Source organism: Rutilus rutilus, assembly GCF_951802725.1.
Source record: "Rutilus rutilus genome assembly, chromosome: 3".
Lineage (NCBI taxonomy): Eukaryota > Metazoa > Chordata > Actinopteri > Cypriniformes > Leuciscidae > Rutilus > Rutilus rutilus.
Genome location: NC_140211.1, coordinates 11,715,938 through 11,742,101, shown reverse-complemented (window position 1 = coordinate 11,742,101; position 26,164 = coordinate 11,715,938). Strand labels below are relative to the sequence as shown.

The 26,164-nt window shown below is 37.2% G+C and overlaps 1 protein-coding gene across 2 annotated transcripts in view; it reads left to right on the top strand.

Moving 5' to 3' along the window:
• eml3 (EMAP like 3) overlaps positions 1-25,980 on the top strand; it is a 40,853-nt gene extending 14,873 nt beyond the window's left edge. Inside the window, exons 2-24 of one of the 2 annotated variants that reach the window (XM_084405733.1) lie at positions 4,310-4,486; positions 4,682-4,793; positions 6,118-6,564; positions 10,398-10,511; positions 12,127-12,155; positions 14,753-14,782; positions 14,988-15,108; positions 16,153-16,302; positions 16,405-16,474; positions 16,641-16,751; positions 17,109-17,204; positions 18,063-18,197; positions 18,501-18,639; positions 19,173-19,324; positions 19,427-19,552; positions 19,673-19,804; positions 21,370-21,437; positions 21,555-21,643; positions 21,804-21,901; positions 22,024-22,111; positions 22,209-22,307; positions 24,459-24,589; positions 24,856-25,980. In XM_084405733.1, the coding sequence (XP_084261859.1) occupies positions 4,310-4,486; positions 4,682-4,793; positions 6,118-6,564; positions 10,398-10,511; positions 12,127-12,155; positions 14,753-14,782; positions 14,988-15,108; positions 16,153-16,302; positions 16,405-16,474; positions 16,641-16,751; positions 17,109-17,204; positions 18,063-18,197; positions 18,501-18,639; positions 19,173-19,324; positions 19,427-19,552; positions 19,673-19,804; positions 21,370-21,437; positions 21,555-21,643; positions 21,804-21,901; positions 22,024-22,111; positions 22,209-22,307; positions 24,459-24,589; positions 24,856-25,065 (2,924 nt within the window). In that variant the 3' untranslated portion in view covers positions 25,066-25,980. The remainder of the gene's footprint in view (positions 1-4,309; positions 4,487-4,681; positions 4,794-6,117; positions 6,565-10,397; positions 10,512-12,126; positions 12,156-14,752; positions 14,783-14,987; positions 15,109-16,152; positions 16,303-16,404; positions 16,475-16,640; positions 16,752-17,108; positions 17,205-18,062; positions 18,198-18,500; positions 18,640-19,172; positions 19,325-19,426; positions 19,553-19,672; positions 19,805-21,369; positions 21,438-21,554; positions 21,644-21,803; positions 21,902-22,023; positions 22,112-22,208; positions 22,308-24,458; positions 24,590-24,855) is intronic. The other variant, XM_084405734.1, reaches the window with a different exon arrangement.
• Positions 25,981-26,164: the final 184 nt, after the last annotated feature.

Below are 26,164 nucleotides of genomic sequence, written 5' to 3'. Positions count from 1 at the left end.
GAGCTTTTCATTTCTTCCTTTTAAAGTCCCCATGAAATCAAAATTGACACTTCTTTTTTTAATGGAATATTGCAGTGTTTATTATAAATGATTTATCCGAGCACCTCATTATTTTTTTATTTTATTTTTTTAAATTTATGTGCCCTCATAATCTTTAATGAAAATAACTTCCCCTGCCTCTTGCAGCGACATTTCTTCTCTTCTCTGGTGACGTGTTTACAGGCACGAGGGCGGGACAGCCTGTCACTCACATGAGATCGACCAATAGCAAACCACAACCATCCAATCAATTCCCCACGAACAAAATCTGTTTAACTCGGATACATGTCACAATAGGATGGAAAAGACCATCGCGACTCTAAACCTCTGGAATGTCTTTCCCCTATTGCAAGTGCATTCATGTAAACAGAATTTTTGCTCGTTTAAATACAGACTAAAGGGAAAGTTGAAATTATTATCTGTGGGACTCGACAGAATGCTACAGATGCTGCCAATGAGATTTGAATTGTATTTATGCCACCACATTTGAATAGCACCTTTGAATAAACTATTGTTTTGGTCTAGACAGTAGTTGCTGGCTCAATTGTAGTTCACTACTGTAGTTCAGTTCTGTGTATATAATTCGGTCAATTAAGGGTTATCACTGAAGAGGAAATGCTTCAGGCTCGAAAAATCTTGCGTCAGAAATAGATTAATCAATAATTCCAGGTAATCAAAGCATAATGAATAGGGGTGAGGGCAGTGTGTGGGATGGAAATCAGGACTTTGAGAGTGTTTATCACTTTGATGCAGTTTATCAGCCATACACGACAACAATATGAAGCCTTGTCTTGACATGTACGATTGAAAAGTCTGCTGATTATGCACTTAAATAGTGGTCCCTGATATGGCCATTGCTGATATACTGTGTATATTATATGAAATTTAATGATGGCAAAGTCAATGTACAAAAAGTGCTGAACACATTATTTTGCAAAGGGGTTTTTTTTTTTTTTTAAGACACTGTTTGTGAATGAATTTGGACTAGTAAAACAGGTGGAATGAGCAATTAATCATCCTGGTGGTGGATATATTTGCTAAAAGATTATTTTGTCAACTTGGCATATATATAATTTTGGAGCAGACGTCACAGTTACGATGCTGCTGTTGTGAGTGCATTGTGGTGGCAGAAAAACAGTGGTAACAAGTGGAGGAAAACGGGCAAGATTCACGGATTAAGAGAAAAAAAATTCTTCTTGAGCTTTTGCATGTCATAATTAAGATGCAAACAAAGATGGTTTTTATTTTGTACAGAATACTAGCCAGTTTGAAGCAAAGCGCAGACGTTTATGGGTGCAAGCCATTAAACGAACAGACTGAACTAATGAACCCTGCGACGATTACCCTACCATAAAAGAATGAATTTGACGTAAACAATAGATCTACATTATATTCACATGCAGTTCATAATGTATTTAGCCCTACAGTTACAGCATGAAAGGATAGTTAACCCTTTATGGGGCAAGTAACTATATTTAGTCACTTCTGCACACATTCAAAATGCCCCCCCCCCTGCCTCCGTTTGGAGTGCTAGAGTCATGTAGTTTGCTCTCAGCCAATCAGGGGAGATCAAGCTATCTGACAGATATTGACATCAAGGCATCTGACCAATCAGCAGTGGCCTGGCGCACCTCAAACACAGCCATCTTGCAGAAATCAAAAATATTGCTTTTTTGAACCTGGCTTCTCCCACAGTTATAGTAATAACATCATAACTAAACATGGTAGGTTGATGTAACTCACAAATTATTTGGTTGAATAGTTGTGTTAAAGATTAGGATTGCTGTTATTTGCATAGCATTTGTAAAAATTAGCTTAATGATTGGCTGAAAACTAAATGCACCATATTTGATCATATGCCCCGTTTACCTAAGTCGAGGAAGTGTCCATTTTTAGACATATGCCTTATGAATGTTTTTTTTTTTTAATTATAGTTAAATGGCATACACGGGTGCTTATTGTTCGTGTGAGGCCTAGTACTGTGTGAATTGATTTTAATTACTGAATATTGGTTTGTGATAAAACGCAATTATGAGCAAATATAAGCTCATGACCATAGGTGAGAGTAGGAACGGAAAATCGACCGGAAAATCGAGAGCTTCGCTTGGCAGCTCCTTCTTCACCACGACAGACCGGTACATAAACTGCATTACTGCAGAAGCTGCACCAATCCGTCTTCAATCTCCCGTTCAGGCCTTCCCTCACTCGTGAACAAGACCCCAAGATACTTGAATTCCTCCACTTGAGGCAGGAGCTCTCCACCAACCTGAAGTGAGCAAGCCACCCTTTTCCGACTGAGGACCATGGCCTCGGATTTGGAGGTGCTGATTCTCATCCCAGCCGCTCCACACTCGGCTTCAAACCATCCCAGTGCATGCTGAAGGTCCTGGCCTGAAAAAAACTCGTTAGCGCCAACTAGTGGCCGATTTCTTTCAAAATTCTTACAGACCTCTAGGGCCATGAGTCGAACATGCCCATTGAGTTTCGTTCCGATCAGCCTCCGTTAACCTTGTCTAATAGGTGCTCAAACTTCATTGGCCGATGGCGGCCATGTTTTTTGAGATACTCCAATGTCCTCATAGACATACATGGCACCTTGGACCAAGACACTGCATACCAATTTTCAAGTCAATCGGACTAACGGTCAGGTGGTTATAGCCTGTTTTATGTTTTTTTCATGTTATAGCGCCACCATGTGTCCAATCGCCGCGGATTTTTTACTGTGACCTCAGATTGACCTATTACACATGTGTACCAAGTTTGGTGAAGATACCTCATTTACTTCTGGAGTTATAGCCGTTTTAGTAAAATAGGCCCCTCCCACAACGTACGTTTTGGCGTCCCTTAGCGTCCGTGAATCGAAATTTCAACTTTTTTTCGATAATTATTGATATTCAGACTCTAGAGAACATTTCTGCACTGGTTTGGTTCCGATCAGGCGAAAAACCTGATGAGGCCAGCACGACAACATCATCCGCAAAGAGCAGAGATGAAATTGTATGGTCCCCAAACCTGAAACCCTCCGGCCCCTCGCTGCGCCTAGAAATTCTGTCCATAAAAATTATTAACAGAACCGGCGACAAAGGGCAGCCCTGTTGGAGTCCAACATGCACCGGGAACAAGTCTGACTTACTGCCGGCAATGCGAACCAAGCTCCTGCTCCTACAGGGACCGGATAGCCCTTAGGAAAGAGCCCCGGACCCCATACTCCCGGAGCACCCTCCACAAGATGCCCGTATCAGTACCTAAAGACAGAGATGTCTCTAAATAAATGTTCCTTGCAGTTTGTGCCTATAATAAATAAATGTTCCTTGCAGTTTGTGTGTGTTCGTGTCATATATTTTTTTAATTCACTCTCTGTAATTTATTTTACCCTAGACAGGCAAGTGCTCATATATGGTAACTTCATTGACCTTGATTTGCAATGCAAAGATGAAAAAAATTGAGACATTTTTTTTTTGTTTAAATGTCCTTTAACATCCCCCATTAGGGTTCTGAGGTTAAAAATTAGAATTTCCAAATATTTCAATGAGTGCCCTATAAAGGGTTAAACCCAGAACAATTTTCATAGATAACATTTAAAACGATTAAATGTTTTTGTTTGTTTTCATGTGACCTATTGTAACTGAGAACAGAGATATATCTCTGCTTATCCCATATTCAGTATGTTGAGGCCTATAGGGCTGAACACTTAGGCAGTAACAGTTGCACTAAAGACCCTTAATGACTCTCATGCAGCTTCTATTACATTCCAGGATTTAAGAAATTAAGACTTTTTTGTGTGTGTGTGTGTGTGTGTGTGTGTGTGTGTGTGTGTGTGTGTGTGTGTGTGTGTGTGTGTGTGTGTGTGTGTGTGTGTGTGTGTGTGTGTGTGTGTGTGTGTGTGTGTGTGTGTGTGTGTGTGTGTGTGTGTGTGTGTGTGTGTGTGTGTGTGTGTGTGTGTGTGATTTAGAAGCTATTATTTAGGTTATAAAAAGTTCACATATATCCTAAACCTCATACACTTATGAAATTTTGCACTAAGAAAATGTATCCTTTTAGGACCATTAAGATTCTTTGCATCTCATTACTTTAATGCAAATAAATAATGATATTTTATTCAAACTTTGAAGTATTTAAGTAATTATACGAAATGGCCGTATATGTTGCACTGCCTTTAATTTATTTTTTTTATTTAATAATTAATGTTTTTTAATTTTTTGGTGTGACATTTGTCCCAGATGTGTTCTTTGTGAGATCTTTATATTTATGCTTTCTTGTTTTCATCTAGACGATGTGTCGGCAGAAAGCAGCACAGGGTGTCCAGACAGGCTGTCTTTAATGGAGGTGCGCCTCCAAGCACAGGAAGATGAAATAACGCTACTGAAGTCCTCATTGGCCGACGCCTTACGCAAACTCCGCCTCCATGATCAACAGATACCCCTGCTTAAGCAGCAGCTGATTGCTGGTAAGAGGTTTGTTAATGATTTAAATGTGCTACTGTAAAGATATTGCAACATGTTTTAAATGTATTGCTTCAGATTTGATTGCATTGTTGTTGTTTTTTCTAAATTAAAGTTATTGTTGTATAGAGACTTCATGCAAATATATGTCTGTGTGTCTGTGTGTGTGTGTGTGTGTGTGTATGTGTGTACAACATCAGTGAACCCTGCTGCAGCCCGAGTTTTAAATCATTCCTGTTACGTGGATGGGATCTCTAAACCTTGCAGACTGTCTACCAGCTCTCTTGATGGATGTCACCAGACATCCAACAGGTACAAATGACTCTGGGTAGTGTTATTCACTTTAATAGTTAGCTTAAAAGGTAACACAGCAACATTATATGTGGAGTTATAGTACAAGGCTGATTAACAGAAACAGTCAACTCACAGTCACACAGTTATTTGTTAAAGTAAAGTAAACTGTCATCTTCAAATGAAATGCAGTAACATCTTGCTGAAGTTTCAGATATGCTTGACGATACTGAGAAGAGAAAAGCTCTGTGAAAAACAGTCTGGCTGCCCACGTGTGTTTAATACAAAGAAGCAGAGCAACATTCCTTGGCAAACTTCACATTTGGGACATTGTGGGCACTGGGCAGCATCCAGGGAAAACTGAAAAAAACTGTTTTGTTTGTGTTTATCATTTTTTGTTTCTTCAGTTTCTTATTTGTATGTCAGGAAATGTAAATTACAGTTCCTCTTTTAAGTTTACCACAGGCCTGCGTTATTGTATTGTGATTAGTTTGAACTGTGCCTGAAATGTTGTAGGCTTAAACCTCATTCGGACTGAACCTTGAGCTATTGCCATCGTGCCATTGAGCAAGAAACTCCGGTTATGAAAGTAGCAATGAAAGGATTTCATAAATTAAAAATCTGTCATCATCGACTCCCACTCATGTTGTTCCAAACCGTGTGACTCTTCTGCTGAAAACAAACAAATGTATCAAAAAGAATATCTAGAATTGCCATTTATGTTTGATATATTAATTCTCCCAGTTTGAGAACAAGCAACTTTGTCATAACTACAGCAAAAATGCCAAAAATATCTTGGCTTACAGTAATTGGGGAGGCCTTCAAATAACGTGTTGGACAACAATGTCAACAAATCAGAAAGGTTAAAAACCACTGCCATAAACGTATCATTAAAGAATTGAATTTTTAGCAGTCTTTTGAAGTCATATGATAGCTTTGTGTGACTAACAGGCTGAAATTTAAGTTGCTCTTGCTTGTATTGAGTTCAAAAATAGTGCATCAAATCTCTCTGATTGGTTCATTGGTTCTCTGAATGAGAATAAAGACTACTTTCAGACTATTCTGGGGTGTTGGAGGCATAGAGGTCATGAGCCCCCCTGCCCCTTTAATCGCTACAAGTAATTGTCGAATTGCGGTGACCCCCGGAACGTGATTTTACCCCCAATGTGTTTCATGAAAAGAAAGTCATATATGTTTGGAACAACATAATTTGTACATACATTTTCATTTTTGGGTTGTTGTTCACTTTAACCAACAAGTAGCATTTTTTCCCCCAACAGACAGCATTTCTAGACAATGTTCATCTCAAACACAATTAAACACTGTTTTGTTTGTGTATCTTTAGCCATATCTCAAACACAGCTGAAAATGGGGAGGGCAGGGCTAAAACCATTTCCAACCACAAACCGAGCACTAGTGACATGTGCACACAGACCGAACCGTGGATGCCAAATCACAATGCCGTCCCGCTGGCCCTGACACGGACCACCCAGAGTCTCTCCTTGGAGGATGCATTACCTGAAGGCGTCCCTTTCGCTGATGAAGCCCCGACCAAGCTCAGGGGAGAGGAGGAAGACGGCAATGAAGACCAAACCTGGAGCGCCCTAGTAGAAGATGCCATCCAGCCCACCACAATCAGAACCCTCCAGCAACAACTGAGCAAAAGCAGCGAAGACAGTCAGGGTTCATGCCCTCAAACCCCAACGTCCTGCTCGCCGGCACCCCCAAAAGAGCCGACCTCCATCCCACACGGAGGCCCACTCTCCTCCATTCGGGAGGATGAGAAAACACTGTGCGTTGACCCCCAAAAGTGGAGTCAAGCGTTGGCTGGCTGCTTGAATTCACTGCCTCTGGTTTTGGTTTTAATCCTAACACTAATGCTTGCGTTGCTGCACAAACCAAAGTTACAGCTTGTTGAGCTGGTTTTGGCACCCAGATTGGGCTTTATTTACATACAAGCATGAGTGGATAATCATTAGGAGCGTGCGATTTAGGTCAGCTCTGATTTTACTGGAGATGTTAGTGCATCAGTTTTAGGGTACGAGTTTTGGAAAAAGTTTCGAGTACAGAAGACAACGTTGTCAAAACATTTGCATTCTTCTATGTGAATACAATCAAGACAGATGGCGAAAGCATCGAGCATGTAATGCTCATGACGTCACCGTCTCCACGAATTTGTGTTTTTGTCATTTACACGGAGAGGATAACAGTTTCATTTTCAAAAACTAAGAAATGAATAGATTACATTTAAAGATGATCTAAATTTATGATCTCATTTATAGATGTTTTACCGTACTACTACTACCATTACTCTTTCAATACATTTACACTGAAATCAATAGAAAAAATAAGTTGTAAACAAATATATGAATATACTCAAAATAGTATATGTGACCCTGGATCACAAAACCAGTCACATGTCGCACATGTATATTTGTGGCAATAGCCAACAATACATTGTATAGGTCAAAATTATCGATTTGTCTTTTATTCCAAAAATCCTTAGGATATTAAATAAAGATCATGTTCCATGATCCAAGATATTTTGTAAATATATAAAACATTTATTTTTGTGAGTGAATGCAGCAATATGGCGAACATATATGGACAACTTTAATGGCGATTTACTCAATGTTTTGATTTTTTCAAATAGTTGTATCTCGGCCAAGTATTGTCCTATCCTAACAAACCATACATCAATGGAAAGCTTATTTATTTAGCTTTCAGATGATATATACATCTCAATTTAAAAAAATTGACCCATGTGACTGGTTTTGTGGTCCAGGGTCACATATATAATATATATATTCAGGAGAACTATTATACTATTATAGTATATGTATTAAAGTACATAATAGAAACATGGTTCCTGTTTATTTAAACTGAAATAACATTGCAAAATCTATATTTTTTTAAAGCATAACTTTTTATTCATGTTCATGGATTTGATCTACAGTTTGAGCTACAGTAATGTATCGTTACTTTAGTAACACCTGAGACACAGACGTTTGTATCCCTAAGGGCACTTTAGGACGACGAATTTGACAGTATTATTGTACTTCTGGCATTCATTCATCTCTTTTAAAGAACACAACTCTGTGCCAACGGAGTTTTACATTTGTTTTTGGATTTAGTTCATGCTCTGACTTCTTTGGAAATGCATTGTGATTAGTAATGTGACTAGTAATTTTAGCTTTGAGTTTTTAATAGGAAAGGGATGGACAGTTGCCAGCAAGTGTTTGTTCAGTGGCAGTGTTGATTTAGCTAGGTAAGGCATGCTTGTCCGTTAATACGGTTGCAAGAATAGTGCATCATTCCTCAATAAATGCAGCTGTAACATTGTGTAATCGAGACCCGTCGACTCCCCTTCAGGTGAATACGGAACATATGAGATAATTTCTAAACCGTAAAGCTGTCAGTGTGACAGGAATGTCGAAATGTCTGAGTATATATGCCAGAACAGCTCCTGGGAATCTTGTCTGTAACACGGTTTTGCAGAAACACAAAAGCTCATGATTGAGCCATGCTGGGGCATTAAAAGCATACTAACCCATCAAATAATCTCACTTAATCTTATAAATAAAGCAAATCTCTCGATTCATTGACTGATTTATCTGCATGCATGCTTTGGGTGGTCTTTCGGTGTGTGTGTGTGTAAATGTCTGTGTAACTTCTGTATTTCTTGGTTCCCTCAAATGGAATGTTATAATTCTTGTGGGTGGATTTTGTTCCATGTAAACAGCGCTTTACTGATAGTTATGTCCCGTCCCTTCTGGGTATCCTTGCATGGATATCAAGCAAAAGGGTTATCGAGTCCACGTTACGCGGTGAGCGTTACGGCAGATTGTTTCGCAACAGAGCACCAGACAAATGCATGCTTCGTTAAAGATTCACGCTTTGTTTAGGTTCAGCATGAGGGAACAGTTAAAAATGTCTAAACGTGACCAATCAGTGTATGTAAATATGCTGTACGAATGTTAAAGTGGTTTACGAATGCATCTCAGAGCCTGGCTACCCAGAATTAAATACTACATTATGAACTGAACAGTGAACAAGATAACGCAAGATTATGTTGACAGAAGGTTGAAAATGACCTACGGTGGCCCCTAAGATTCTTGAAGACCATTTCAGATGGTGGTCTGTAACTTGTCTCTCTTCTGCTAGATTAGCACTGAATGAAAACAGTTGTGTGTGTTTTTTAAAAACATTTCGTGCAGACGAACTCTGAAACTAATGCCGTACCATGGACCACACTGGCACGGTTTGAAAGTTCAATGCATGACAAGTTCCACCATAGACACTGACCATATGTTACAATTAAAATTAAGTTAGGAAACTGAATCTACCTTGTTTAAACTCTGTATATTATTATTGTTCAACAAAATATACAACATGTACATACACATTTTATTTTATACTTTCTGTCATATATATATATATATATATATATATATATATTCTGACCCATATATATATATATATATATATGCAATTTTTTTTAAAGAAGTCTCTTATGCTCACCAAGGCTGTATTTATTAGATCAAAAATAAACTAAAAACAGTAATATTGTGAAATATTTGTATAATTATTATTATTTTTTTATTAATTATATATTAATAGATTTTAAAACGTTACGATTCTTCAGAAATCATTCTAATAAGCTGATTTGAAACATTTCTTTCATGTCAAAAACAGCTGTGCTGTTTAATATGTTTGTTGAAACTGATTCTTTTTTTCAGAAGTCTTTGAATAGAAAGTTCAAAAGAACAGCATTTATTTGAAATATAAATCTTTTTGTAGCTTTATAAATGTCTTTACTGTCAATTCTGAGCAATTTAATGTATCCTTAGTGAATAAAAAAAGTATTAATTTCTTTAAAAAAATACTAATAATCTTACTGACCCCAAATTGTTGAATGGTAGAGTAGATATGATGGGAAATGAGACATATATGATAATAAATAAACATTTATTTTATAAATGTCATAAGACATTTGTGCGTTATCTCTTAGTTAGCAGCCTGGCTGATATAATGTTTTATCGCTAATTTCGACTACCATAAAGAATGTGTTAAAAGTGTGTCAGGGTAAGGCTTCAGCATTATTTAAAAGTGGACAAGCGCCCTTTATCAGCAGAGTTTCACTTCTCTGTCTGTCACCGCAAGTACCATCATTGATCACATGACCACAGTTATTTCCTGTTTCATGTAGCTTTTATTGGATGTCTCTAAGGGTATTCAGAAGAACAGGAAATAGGGCGTGCAAGAGGAAACAATCCCTCAGTGAGCACAGACTCATACTCCCTCACACAATAAGTATATGGGGCAAATTCACTGTGACTCAAATGTGGCATTAACTCTGATTTCTGATTTATTTGCATGGTTTTCTTGTGTGTGTGTGTCTGCATGATGGATTGATTCTGGGTGATTGTGGGTTGTTGGTTTTTAATAATAGGTGCATTTGCATGCTGTCCAAACTTGATGGGAAACTCAAATCACGCTAAGCACGTTCTGTGACGTTCATGTCAGCATGCTCGTATCTGCATTGATTAATGCTTGCATGCACTCTGTGAATCAGATTTGTATGCCTCATGGAGTAACTGACTAATATCTCTTCTTGAAAATCAGGGTCAGGAGGAACAGTGAGAGAAGTAAGGACTCCCAAGACAAGACCAAACTGCGGCTTTCTAAGAAAGCGGCCTCCTCGACCAACTTACTCACGCGGTCTCCAAGTCTGGAGAGGTGAGAACGGGTTGTTTTTTTTTTTCTTTTTTTTTTTCAGTTCAAGCATGCTCTGAACTTATCACTCATCATAAGTGAATCGTTCAGAGTAAATAAATACGTTAAGCTCTATCAGCACAATCTATAATGCTGTCGATTACCACAGAAAATCGTTATGACCCATCCCTCAGTTTAAAGAAACAACAGAAAGATTGTTGTGATAATGCAAATACAATAGATATCTTTGGAGCAAGTCTATCAGAGGTTTGTAAAAGAAAAACAGTGATGCTCTTATTGTTCAAGCATTTACAATGATTCTGTTATTTAAGTTGGAAAATTTGTCTAAATCATCAATCACTTTATAGTCGGTGAAGTTTGCTCCAAGTAGGATTGGTTGTGTCATGTCCGTCGTTGCTTGGATTTCATGTAAAAAGTTACTGGGTTTACCAGGTTTTTCAAGTTTTATCAGTTGGCCCATTGGAGAAAGGTGTGCAGCCCCTCAGGCAATATGTAAGGCACCTAGTATCTCCACTGTGCTTCTTTTTTTCTTTTTTACTTAAAGTTCCCCTATTATGCTATTTTAAAGGTTCCTAATTTTGTTTTGAAGGTTTCTTACAATAGGTTTACATGCCTTCAAAGACAAAAAACACTTACATTTTTCTCATAATATACATTGCAGCATCATCTCTTTTCTCACAGTGTCCGAAATGATTCAATCAAGGATCCATTCTCTCTAAACTCCTCATTTGCATGAGCCTACTCTGCTCTGATTGGTTAGACTGTTGTGATTGGTCTACTCTGCTCTGATTGGTTAGATGGCTCAGTCTGTTGTGATTGGTCTAAAAAGAAACCCCTATTACCATATCTGAATTTCAGCTCCGGAGGCTTCCTCAGTGTTTGATGCGAACAGTAACGATGGCATCAATTTTACTGTCTCAATTCAAGCACGAGCATGCAAAGTGGATTTGCTTTTGCAGCACAGAAAACTGTCATCTCAACATGTTAACGAAAAACTCTTCCAGGCCTCATCAGCTACAACTACTGCGTTTGAGGGTCAGAGTAGATGTTGTAGTAGGACACAGTCAGCCAATGGACTTCATTATGCAAACGTGTTACAAACCTACATAGGTTTGTTACTGGAAGTGAGGCTGAAATGACTGATAACTCATTTTTGGCAGTTCAGTATCGATTCTTTCTTTTAGGAGACAGTAACTCCAGGACTTTGATCTTTAAAACTTTGCATACCTTTTACATTCACAAACAGCTGTATTACACGCTACATAAAAGGTAATATTCGAAAAAGCATAAAAGGGGCACTTTAAGTAGAATGAGGGAAAATGATTTAGAAGTTATATTTAAAATTTTAATGCATTTCATGAGAATCTTGTTATCATGAAATATCTGTATAATGGTATTAAATATCTTAATTAGTTTCTATAATAATAATAATTTAGTTTCATAACTGAAGTATGTTTTTAGTTTTTTTGTGATGAAAAAAGCTAAAGAAGCTGGCATGCCTTTAAAAAACAATTACATTTCTTGTTGTACTTTAGTGTATGTATATAAATATATATTCTCTGTTTTCAGTATGTTAAATGATTCATTCATTCATTCATTGATGTGTTTGTCTCCATAGCCGGGCAAAAGACATTATCTCTAGCACAGGTAAGGCATCTCTCACTTTATCTCTCCTTCTTTTTCTTCATTATTCTTACCTCATCAGCCTTGCTGTGTCATAATTCAGACTTGCATTAGGTCGATGTTTTCCCATTTTTACCTAAATTCCCCAGGTACAGTATCTCTGAACTTTATACAGAAATTGTCAGTTACTTATTGTCACACTATTTATGCAGTTTGCAATGTTCCTTTCTTTTCTCATGCTTTCCGGTGTGTTTGATTACTGGAAAAGCTGTCATGTGTTAGGAAAACAAGATCCTTTTAACCATTCTGAATGTCACTCGTCACATAGTCACTGTCTGTTCAGTTTCCTCCAATCAGGATTGTCAGGTTACAATTTCGTGAGTAAAATGTTTTTCCCTCAGCCAAAGGGAAGGAAAAATATCAGCAACATAATATATTTTAATCTCTCTCATCAACACCTCACACATACAGCTGTGGATTCAGAATAATAATGGGAAAATTTTTTTAGCTTTTCATCTACCATTTTACCCATTACTCAGCCAACCCAGGGACCCACTAATACTATAACGCTTGGTTTTCTCATTAAGCCTATATAATTACTTTCATAAATAATGTTATTGCAATAAGCTGATTGTTACATTATGTACCTTTATCATGTCCTGGTTTTATTGTGCCACTGTATAATATGAGGTTATTAAGTGTGTTATACATTGCAGAGGCAACCCAATCAAATGATGAAGCAGCAGATGATATTAGCAGATTATTACGCAGGAATGAGAGTATAGTTCCTAGCCATATCAGCCTAGAAAATCGCAACTTTTCATTTTCCATCGGTCTTAGTACACGATGTAACTACAGAAGAGTCAAGTTTTAAATAGGAAAAATATCGAAACTCTTTGTTAATTTTTTTGAGAGAGATGCTAATGGTCATGTCTGATTCAATGATCTATGCTAAGCTATGCTAAAAGTGGTACCGCCAGACCCGGAGATCGGCTGAATGGATTCGAAAACGGTAAAACTCAACTGTTTAACTCTGGGGGAGTTGTAAAATGAGCCTATTTCCAAAAAAAGTGGAGTATCCCTTTAAGGGTGAGCAAAAATGCACAGTTTTTGTGTCTGTCCCTTTAAATGCAAATGAGCAGCTGCTCCCAGCACAGGGGGTGGAGCTACAACAGCTTGTGCCCTGAAAATTTCAAAAACTTTTTTGTTTATGTTTAAATTTATGTAGCTAATGTGGAGTCAACGATTTTCTAATCATTGATTAGAATATTGTGTCATGATAATCTATAAATCGCGTTCCGGAGGCGGGTTTATGTAAATTTTAGGGTTGGTGATGTCACTAACCCGGGAGGAATGTTGCATAGTCCCTACCAGCCATTTGTTGTAGTCCTTAAAAAGCAATTTATTTAAAAGTAAATATCTCCCTTTGCTTTGAACTTTAAGCATTGTAACTTTGCAGATGTTGTTTATGCTCAAACAGCAACATTACACACTAACTAAAGTTAGAAAAGTGAAATCATAATCAACCACCCCTTTAAAAAACAAAAAAAAACAATCTCACTGACCCGAGACTTTTGAATGGTACTGTATCCATCCACAGACCCCCTGCTATAGCTTCATGGACCCCAGACTACAAATTCTAGATTAGAGAACAGATTCTGTCCAAAATGCAATGTGATGCAGTGAGGTCACTGTGCATATAAACACCTATGAGTAAGTGTTACTGAGCACAGGCGAATTTTAATTACCATAATAAGCCATAAGTGGTCTCATGTCTAGTCTTTATATATTTATTTGTTTGTTTATTCATTATGCATGTTTCCTTCAGCAGTGAGACACAGGAGTGCTTGTGCTCACACTGGAAAGTTACTCTCGTCGGTTATGCAACCGCACCACTCGACTTTTCTGACCAGGATGATGGATGTGTTTCCTTTTCCCTGCGTGCCAGAAATTCACACCGCATTTTCACAGCACTGCCTTGGCCTTCTCGTTTGTGTGCGTGTGGCGTTTTAATAATTTATTCACCTGCACACTTTACTGAATGGGAAAGGTAAATGGGGGGTTTTATTTGAAATATCGTGACTGCGCTCAACATCAAACACATGTTGTTTTTCCCCTCTGGGATGAAACGGACACATTTATGGAATGTTGTTTCGGCGTCACCTGTCATCTCTCTGATAACATTGACATAGCGGTCCTGCATGAGTCGGATATGGTTTCAACTCTAAACTCAAATCCGAGGAATACGAGATATTCTCTTGTATCAAAACAACCCATATTATACTGTATAAAAGATCTTCAGGGGTTAGTGATGTTTTGATGCAAACTTTGCTTATTGGTTACTGGCTGTTGCTTTTATTGTCATTCCATCGCAGTTGACACGCAGATTGACTTGCAGATTGACTTGCATGCCTCACTGCTTTTAAAAGACCCCGTTAAAAACAAAATTTTCCCTGTCGATCCAGTCCAAATCCAGGTCCAGACAATGACAGCGGTGAGTCAGAGGTGTTCTCATTGGAGCTCCCTGTAGAGCTAGTTGGAGTGCAGTTGGGCTGCAGGAATTCCTAATGTGTTTTGCAAATGCAGAGATAATGTTTGTTTGTGTTTTTATCTTTTAACAGGCTCTCAGGGGTCCAGGAGGGGAACTCAGAGTAGGTTTCTATCATGGACTGGATTCTTACTAAATGTTGGCTAAAAATATTTGCGTAAAAAAAAATCGTATATTTAAAAAAAAAAAGTTTTGTAAGTTATATAATATGTTGTACTCTGAAAGTTAACTACAGTGCTCATCGTAAACTTTTCACATTTTCACGTTGTGTATTCTTGTGTCTCAAATCACGTTCATTTTGCTTACAGGTCAGTCAATCAAGATGTTTATCCGTGGACGACCAATCACCATGTACATTCCTTCAGACATTCTGAACTACGAGGAGCTGAAAATTGATCTTCCCTCACAGAAACTGGATCTCGACTGGGTGTATCCTACAACAATTTTGTTATTGTTTTTAGCATTTATATGTTTTATTAATGTATTACATTTGAACCTAAATTTAATTTAAATTAATTGTAACATAAAATAAACTTAAAATATGTCATTTTATTGCATACAGGGCTTGACATTAACACCCTCCAACCTCCCAACAGCAGTGGCATGTAACATTCACTCCTACTAGCCACTTTGGCGGGGTTGGATTTACATACATTTTTCAATTGTAGTCTTTTAAAAAGGCATTTGAAATAATAAACTTGTGCAATGTAGTGTTGTCAAAAATATAGATTTTTGATACATATCGATACTGAAATATCTGAAACGCTTCCAATTCTCATTTTCCGCAGAATACTGTAGATACACAACACCAGCTGCGCTTTCTTACTCTCTTTCATCTCTCAGACAGCGAGTGACACACAAATCCGCCTCTCCTCACTCACTTGTTTCATTTGCTCCGGATGAGTAGTGTTGGTGTTACAGGGCTTGAGTTTCTGAGTGGGATTGCACGTATTGCGCATCATTTTACTAATTTCGCACACCCCAAATGCGTGCACATAAAGCCGCCTCACAATACTAAATTAAGTTATTGTTTGCTGCTTATTGTGCTTAAAAAGTCAAATAATGTCAAAATGCCGGTCTTAGCAAGTATTCACGTAAACACAGTCAGTTATGTTTTAAGTGAACGTAAACAGCTGAGAAAAAAAATGCATGTGTAACAGTATAATGGATCCGTGCGTCAGGTCTTAAAGTGACAGCAGCCTAATATACCTGCTGCCAAATTATAATATAATATTTTAAAAAATCTATGTGGCAGTTTCCCCCATGGTATCAATGTCAAAATTGTGGCCAGTGACTTTGGAAATGGCTGGTGAGCAAAGTTAATGTCAAGCCCTGCATACATACATATGCATACATACATACATACTATATGTATATATTTCTTTACTTCACATGGCCAAAACACAGTGAATTCGATTTCCTTTATATAATACATAGCTACTAGCAAATGTTCCTTGATCCTTTTATTTCCAGCTATGGTTACAGGGGACGGGACTGTCGAGCAAACCTTTACCTGTTGCCGTCTGGAGAAGCAGTTTATTTTATTGCGTGCGTGGTGGTCCTGTATCACATCAACAACCAAACACAAAGGCATTATCGCAAGCACACAGACTGTGTCAGATGGTGAGTTTAGATAAAACTATTTTTATTAAATTTTTATTTTTATTTTAAATTTTTTCTCTGATTAATATGTCCTTACTTTTTCTCTCACTTTTTGGCCTGTAGTCTTGCCATCCACCCGGACAAGGTGCGTGTGGCATCTGGACAGACAGCAGGGGTGGACAAAGATGGCAAGGTGAATAAATCACATTCCACTGATTAGTATGTTGGTTGACATTGATTAAAATCATGAACAAAATTTAAAGAAATGGTGTAAGTCTGTTATACATTCATAAACAAGAAAAAATGCTATGCATCAATTACCTGCTTACGTTTTTTGTGCGATTATGTGTGTTTGTCAGCCTCTTCAGCCCTTTGTGCACATTTGGGACTCCAACACGCTAGTGACGCTGCAGCAGATCGGCCTCGGCACATTTGAGCGAGGTGTCGGATCCGTAGCATTTTCCAATTCAGTGAGTATTGCCTCCCATTTTGCATTCTTTCCAGTTGAAACACAGCAGACAGAGAGAATAGAGAGGGCTGTTCACATGTGCAAAGAATATAAAATATCAAAAAAGAAATGAATAAATAAAAGATGTAAAATAATACTATAATCAAATATCCAGACTTTTGGTCTATGAAGCATTTATAGACTAGAAACATTGACTTTTAGCATGTGACAGTCTTTTGGAATAGTAGCATTTTAATTGTAAATAAATACACATTGATCATACATACATATATCAATGTTTATTTATTTACAATTAAAATATATTTCAATATAATAATTGATTGATTGATAAAAATCTTTCTCTTTTTTCTTGCTATAGGATGCTGGTACATTCCTTTGTGTAATTGATGATTCCAATGAACACATGCTTTCTGTGTGGGACTGGAATAAAAATATAAAGCATGCTGAAGTCAAGGTCTGTTCACACACACACACACACACACACACACAAATGCTCAATAGTTTCTACCATTGTAATATCTACATAAAGCTACATGGATCAAGTTTACATTCTCATTTTTAGTAGCCTAACACATTTTTTTTTCAAGCACATACACTGTTAATGCTAAAAAAAAAACCTGTCAGCTTTATTGTGGATAGTTTCTTTCTCTGTGTGACCCTTTGTCCTAAATATTTCTTTCTACTTCTGCACGAGCGGTTTGAGCGGGGTTGCTATGGGAGCAGCTAAATATTTTACAGTTGATTTGTGTGAGTGATTGTGTGCGCTTTAAAGACTGGCCATTTGTATGAAGTAATTTTTCTCCCTCGTGTTTTATTTTTGGGCTGTGCTGCTAGTAATGGATTTAGGAAGTAGTTGGACTTAGAATAGCATGACGCTTTGTCAAGGGAGTTCTGTTTGCTGACTGAGTGAATCTAGATTTTCATCTCAGTATGAGTTGGTTTATTTGTATAAAGTCATTTGCAATGAGTTAAATATCATTCAGGATTTCGCAAGCTATTTCAAAAGTATGTTTGGTGAAATTCTGGAAACAATAAGATGAATGCCCAGAACAAAATTAAAGAGCCTGAACAATTTAGAAATCACAAGTAATGACATTATATTCTGCTGAACTTTGAAGAGGTATTTACAGTTTCTGGATTATACTTTTTGATAATACAGGACAATTACAGTAATTTTCTGTCATTAAACTGACGTGAGCTGAAGATTGACTGGATGTTTATAGTTGAATTGCAGCTTTTCTCCTGTAATAACACAGAGCCACTGGCACAACTATATGTCTTCACTGTGTGTGTGCGTGTGTGTGTGTTTCAGAGCACTACTGAGGCAGTCTTGGCTGTGGAATTCAGCCCTACGGACACCAACAACATCATCTCCTGTGGCAAGTCCCACGTCTACTTCTGGACCATGAGCGGTTTCACAATGACCAAGAAACAGGGCATCTTTGGAGTGAGTCCATATTTTGCCACCAAGTTGACTGTCCTCCACTGTAATTTCAGTATCATGTGCTTTTCCATGCACGAAAAAGGGGAAGAAATTCTATAAATTAAAAACTCCCAATACTGTGGTACTGTGGCGTTTCCATGTGAGATCATCATTTTACTTAGATACTATTTTACAGTAATATGCTGCATATCTAGTTTATGATCAGCTTTAAAGGCTTACATTGAGTAGAGAACCGCTTCATAATGCATTCAGCTATGTATTCACTCTTTGTTTGGTGTTTGTGTTTGTCTATTGTGTGTTTAACAGAAATACAAAAAGCCCAAGTTCATCATGTGCTTCGTGTTCAGTCTTACGGGCGATGTGTTGACGGGAGACTCTGAGGGGAACATTCTCACATGGGGAAAATCAGCTGCTGATATCAAAACATTAGGAAAAGGAGCAAAGGGTGTGCAAAATGATTCTTCACAATACAGAAGAAATGATCAAACACTTCTGTTACATTGCAACTTCCTTAATCGTTAGCAAATCTCTACATAAACATCCATCTTTCACATATTCAGTTATACTTTTGCAATGATTAAATTCATTTGTAGCATTTAAAGCTATTCATTTTATTTGTTCCCCTGGAATTGGGCGACTTTTAAGTTGTTGCCAGGGGTTGACGTACAAAATCAGCAAAGAATTCGGCCATTGGGCTATTTTTGGGCTAATTTTGATTGGCCAATTGGCTAGTTTTGTTGCTCAGACCTGGCAACCGTGTCGGTACAGAAGTATTACTGTATGTGCAATAGATTTTCCTTTACTTTTAAAACTAAGGGACAAGTATAATTTATGCTTTATGGTAAACAACAGCATGCCACAAATGCTATCAATAGATTTGAACTAAAATATGGTCTGTTTTCATTATTTGAAACTATATCGATTCTGTCAATCTCTTCAAATTTACTAATCCGCCTGTTCTGCTCTCCCCGCCTGCAGAGACATTGCAGATCATGAAGCAGACGCGTGCTCACGAAGGCAGCGTTTTCACGATGTGCCTCCTGCAGGGTGGAGCTTTACTCAGTGGTGGAGGCAAGGACCGCAAGATCATCCGCTGGAGCGCAGACCTTGCGCCTGAAAGAGAGTGTGAGGTGAAACACGAGTCTGTATTATCTTTAAACCTGCGTGTTTGTAGCCATATGAATATATGAAAGTACAGTGTCGTTTAAAAATCAAAAACTTTGTTCTTCTAGATTCCCGAGAAATTTGGTGCAGTCCGCACCATTGCAGATGTAGACGGAGAGGAGCTGCTCGTTGGCACCACACGAAACGCAATCCTGAGAGGAACATTTTCAGATGGGTTTGTGGCCATTGTACAGGTAGATGGATTGGATTCATATGCAAATATACATCGTTCAGTTGCCATCAGTTGTCTTGAGCATTTTTACCGGATTAGCTAGTTTGTGAATCTAAAATCGCTGAATTCATTCAATTGTCAGGGACATGTGGATGAAACGTGGGGTCTGGCCACACACCCCTCCCAGAACATCTTTCTTACCTGTGGAAATGATCGTCAAGTGTGTGTGTGGAACGCAGAGGACCACAAACTGGACTGGTGCACACCACTAGAGGTCAGAATGGTCACAGAAACTTTTAAGTGTAATTTAAGGCACACGCACACTAAAGGCCTATTTATACTTCTGCGTCGAACTCACGCCGTAGCTACGTCGTAGGCTATGTGTAGCGTGCATACCCTTCGGCGTACCCTGACGTGCACCTCTCCAAAAATGTAACAGCGCGTCAACTCTACGCGGACGCAAGCGCTGTGATTGGTCTGCTAGGACCGCTCCCTCGGGTTTCACATGCTCCCTCTTCAAGTGTAATTGCGCGTCAATGCGGACAACGACGCAGAAGTATAAATGAAAATCAACGCGTTGCCTACAGCGTAGAGGCTCCGGCGTAGGTCTGACGCAGAAATATAAATAGGCCTTAAGGGTACGTTTACATTACAGCTATGTACTAAAAACCTTTGCCTTTTTTAAAGGTTTTGCGTACAGACGACACTGTTGTCAAAATGATCTCCGTTCACGCTGATCTGAGAAAACGCCTAGAAACGCTGTATTATTCATGCAACGCCAGTAGTTGGCGATGTCACTTTGTAAAGAAACACTCCTCGCCTATAGACTGATCATGTAACACGCATGCGCATGACGTCACCGGTTTCACTAATTCGAGTTTTTGTAGTTTGCACAGAGATGATTACTGCATCATTCTCAAAAAAACTGTTTTCAAAAGTTTGCATTTTCAGGCCCACGAAATGCCATTGTTGTGTAAATGAACGGTCAAAATGCATAAAAGGTTTTGCGTTTTTAGTTTAAAACGGTGTTGTGTAAATGGCCTCTAAGTGTTTTTTTGTGTGTCACAACACTATTGGCATGGATGCAAAAAAAATTGGTTATCTGAGTAGAAATGCACATCTGAAAGTATTTGGTCATTTGATAATATGGGTGTAGTAAACAGTATTTGGCTGATCATGTGATCTCAACACGCTTACACTACCACTCAAAAGTTTGGGCTTGTTAAGACCTTGACAATTTGAACAAAAAATGGCAATTTTTACTATTTAAAATAACTGTTTTCTATTTTAATATTTTTTACTGTTAAAAAATTCGAGGTTGGTAATAATTTTTTTTTAAAGAGGTCTCTTATGCTCACCAAGGGTGAGTTTATTTGATTAAAAATACAGTAAAAACTGTAATATTGTGAAATATTATTACTTAAAAAAAATAATAATTAATTTATTTTGAAAAAAATTTTTTATCTGAAGCCATTACTTTAGTCTTTAGTGTCACATGATCCATCAGAAATCAAACTTCTTTTTTCAAGATTCTTTGCTGAATCTTTTGTAACAATATAAATGCATTTATAGTCAATTTTGATCAATTTAATGTGCTCTTACTGACAAGACATTTTTGAACAGTAGTTCAAATACAGTTTTGTTTTGTCTATGCCAGATAACACAGAAACCCATATGAGTATATCAAATTTTAAACATTTTGTCAATATTATTATTGATTTATTAAGGTGTAAAACTTTTATGTGGGAAACGTGTGCATATTTAAACACCCACACAATATTAACATAAATGTATTGTAATGTGAAAAATGAATTTGCAATTTTTCATTCATCTCTCTAGGAATCTGGTCTGTGTGCTGATTTCTGCCCAAATGGAGCTCTTGTCTCTGTTGGACTGAGTACTGGAAGGTAAAACATTTATTTACAGCACACCCGATAACAATTACAGCTTCAGTTTTACAGTGAGCTTGTGAAATGTTCCCTTTTTAATGGCTTTCTGGTGGTTTTAACCCCTTACCTATGTAGATGGGTTGTACTGGATCTGCAAACCAAAGAAGTGGTGTCAGACCTGACTGATGGGAACGAGCAGTTGTCTGTAATGAGATACTCACCAGGTCAGAGGTCAACAAAATCAAACCTATGGCCTCACTCTTCCTTATCTTTATGTTTCTAGCTTGTTTGTGGAATATAGGGCATGTGTTTTAATGTGGTCTGCAGTTCTCATAAGCCTGTTAACAATCAGGAACTTTTATTTTACTACTCACCCAAACATAGATGGCAGCTTTTTGGCTGTTGGTTCCCATGATAACTTCATCTACATTTACAACGTCACTGACGGTGGTCGACGCTACACGCGATTCGGAAAGTGCACGGTAAGCAAAGCATGCTGGGACAGTATCCTGAATGATTTGGAAATGGTTTGTTGTTTATAAGGGTTGTGTTAAAGTGCACTATCAGTCATGCAGATTTATCTCTTCCCTAAATGTAACTTCAGGGGCACTCCAGTTTCATTACTCACCTCGACTGGTCCAAAGATGGAAAATACATCATGTCTAACTCCGGCGATTATGAAATTTTATACTGTAAGGCTTGTGTGCATGATATACAGAGACATATTCATAGAAGACAACGAGAGATATCATTTAAAACGCATTTAAATGTTTATGTTTGTGTAAAAAGGGGATGTTGCAAGCGGCTGCAAGCTGTTGAGGAACCGGTTTGAAAGTAAAGATCGAGAGTGGGCGTCCTATACCTGTGTGCTTGGATTCCATGTCATGGGTGAGAGAAAGCATCTCATTTTTTATTATTGTTTGTTATCAGTGTTTTTTTGTGTGTTTTTTTTAACTTTTTTTTTTTTTTATGCTGGCTGATATTTTTTTTATTATTATTATTTAGTTACCAATATTTGGAGTAAAACGGACCACATAGAATTGTTCATATACAGTACCAGTCAAAAGTTTGGAAACACTACTATTTTTAAAAAAAAAAAACAGTAATATTATGAAATATTATTACAATTTAAAATAATGGTTCTCTTTTTTAATATACTTTAAAATGTAATTTATTTTTGTGATGCAAAGCTGAATTTTCATCAGCAAGTACTCCAGTCTTTGGTGTCTTATGATCCTTCAGAAATCATTCTAATATGATAATTTGATACTCAGTTATTATCAATGATGGAAACAGTTGTGCTGTTTAATATATTTTTTTGGAATACTTTTTTCAGGATTCATTGATGAGTAAAACGTTAACAGCATTTATTCATAAAAACAGCATTTATTCAAAATAAAAACATTTCTAACAATATAAATCGTTACCATCACCTTTTATCAATTTAACGCATTCTTGTTGAATTAAAGTACTAATTTCTTTAAAAAAAAAATAGTTATTGTTCCCAAACTTTTGAACGGTAGTGTATATTGTTACAAAAGATTTCTAGTCTAAATAAATACAGTTCTTTTTAACTTTTTATTCATCAAATAATCCTGAAAAAAGTATCTCAGGTTATAAAAAAAATATTAAGCAGCACAACTGTTTCCAACATTGATCATAAATCAGCATATTAGAATGATTTCTGAAGGATCATAAGACACCAAAGACTGGAGTACTTGCTGATGAAAATTCAGCTTTGCATCACAAAAATAAATTACATTTTAAAGTATATTAAAAAAGAGAACCATTATTTTAAATTGTAATAATATTTCATAATATTACTGGGTTTTTTTGTTTTTAACTGCAGGCTTGATGAGCATAAGAGACTTCTTTCAAAAGCATTAAAAATAGTAGTTTCCAAACTTTTGACTGGTACTGTATATATACGACTTTTGCACAGTACTCTGTATATATATATTTATACAGAGTACTGTGCAAAAGTCGTTGGCACGATTATATTTTCAGCCAGTTGTGTAGAAAATTTCAATGTCATTGTCAAGTTTATTTCTATAGTACAGTTTAAAACAACTTAGAGTAGAAACTTAGAAATGTCAGATTACATTTTTTCCATTTTTTCCATCATTCCTTTTGTTATTAATAGTAATAATCCAGTGAGATTTTTTATATGCACAAGGATTCTGACAACAGCCGAAACAGCCAAACTGAGACTAAATCCAGAAGAACTGCAGCAACATCTCCAAGACACTTGAAGACACCTTCCTGCAAAGCTACAGTACTGTGAATAGTTTTAGGCACTTGTGTAAATAGATTTTATTTATCGATTAACTTCTATTAACTAAATCAAATCAATATTTTGTGTTTAAAACAGCTTTTGTCCTAGTTACACTCGCACATAGTTTTTCAGGTAGCTTTGCAGGAAGGTTTCTTCAAGCGTCTTGGAGACGTTGCCGTAGTTGATCTATTGACTCATTGTTTAAATTTCGTTAAAGCTACACTGTGTCATTTTTTAAGTTGATTCTTAGCAAAAAACACTTTGTTCTTTCAAAATGATATGTGCTCATTAATGTGTAATTACTTCTACCAACTAATCAAGTGTTCTCGTAAGCGTAGAATCTGCCATTTAGAATACATACGAGCGAGTCGCTCGAATGGCGGCAGCCATGTTGCGCCTCCATCTTGAAAATACATTAGCCAAAGAGGGACATACCTGGAAATCCAAGCTTCGCCTTTCGTGTTTTTACACTCAGTGGCACCGTGACGAATGCGAGGGGGAGATTACTCGCGACTGCCGGCAGATTTGAAATAATACGGCCACCGTAGGAGTTAAAACGCCCTCGGAATGGGAGGGGCTAGAAAGTAATATTCAGTTGGTAGTCATAAACAATTTCACCGCTAGATGGGAGAAAATCCTACACAGTGTAGCTTTAATTTTGAAAAAAAAGTTTACCTTAAGATGTATCTCATGAGTAGTTGTAGTATGTATGCACCAGCAGTTTATTCCACAGTGTAATAAAATGTAACTGTCATGCTGTCTAGGTGTGTGGCTCGAGGGATCAGATGGGACAGACATCAATGCCTTGTGTCGCTCGCACAATAAGAGTATGGTGGCAGTGGCCGATGACTTCTGCAAGGTTCATTTGTTCCAGTATCCATGTCCCAAACTAAAGGTCAGTCACTGCCACTCCCATTGAACAGTCAATATTCATTGAGAGTCAAAGAAATTCTCATTTTAAAATGGAAATAAAATAAAACAATAAATCTCTGTATGCTTAACATTGTATTAAAAGGCCAGATATTGTATGTAATGCTGAGTTAGAAAATGCAGATTAATAATTCACATATTAACTGTATCGGGTAAAAAAAGAAAAGAAAAGAAGAAGTGTTTGCTTCTACTGCAAGAAATCAATCATTTATTCCCCGACTTCTCTGTCAGGCTCCAAGTTATAAGTATGAGGGCCATGGCAGTCATGTGACCAACGTTCGTTTCACGCATAATGACAATCACCTCCTGTCATTGGGCGGGAAAGACACCTGCATTCTCCAGTGGCGAGTTAAAGGGGCGGGGACTGGAGACAGTAAGGAACATCTAGCTTCTTCCTCTACTGTCCGCTCTTCCTCTAGTTCTCCAGAAAATGGCACATAGAGAGACAGATACCAGGAGTCAAGAGAGCGAGAATAACTAAGGCATGAAGATATTCTAGGAAATTACACATGGAGGAAATATCTTATTGCACCATCATGAAGCATTTGGAAGGTCATGCCAGCTTTTGTAAAACATGTCACAATGTTGTTTGACCATTTACAAGTCAGATATAATGCATAGCTATTCACTACCTACATTTCTTCGTGAACTGACTTTACCCTGTTGAGGCTAAACTAATGGCCAAAAAAAAAAAAAAAACATATTGTGTCTGATTGTTTTTGGGGTTCTTTTTTAAAGAAATGTCATATTGCACTCCAAAACCTAAAGAAACCTTAAAGAATTAAAGAATTGTGGTGGTTAAAAGAATGATGGAAACTATGTTTTATGTTCTTAATGCAAAAAAAAATTTATTACAGATTTTTCTCTTTTAATTTTGGGGCCTTGAGAGTTTATATGAAATTTACACATTTGGCAAAATAAATAAATCTCACAATAGTGACTTTTTTTGTCAGTTCAATGCATGATGAGAGAATGATGTATTAAATAAAATAAAATAATCTCTTGTTTCCACATTTATCATGCTTTATCATGTTCAGTACTTCCAAGTTTACATGTGCTTGTTTACTTCATAATGCTTTTCATGTGATTATTTTAATAAACTGCTTTTTTTTTTGTCATTAAATACTACATGCATAATTGTGTCATTACATTATTAGCCATAAATCATGTGTCTCTGTGAAGCATTGTATTAAGAGCAGCAGGATAATCATTGCTTTATTAGCTGTCAGGTAAATGTCCTCTGTCCAAAAACTTCCAAAAGACTGGTCTTGTATGGATCAAGTCAGCTTTTCTCAGCTTGTTAACAATGTGAAATTTTTGTTATTTTTAATCAATCAATAAATTTTAAAATAAGAACGCTTTTTGTCTGTGTGTACTTCCAGTTTCGCAATTAATGTGATTCCAGAAGTGAAATAGAGGTTTAGTATCACGCAACGCCACCTAGCAAAGAGTTTTTCTTTAATGTGAGACTGTGATGGCGCCTGTAAATCAATAGAGGGAAGTATTGCACCAGTTTTCACTCCTATCCTGATTCTGCCTT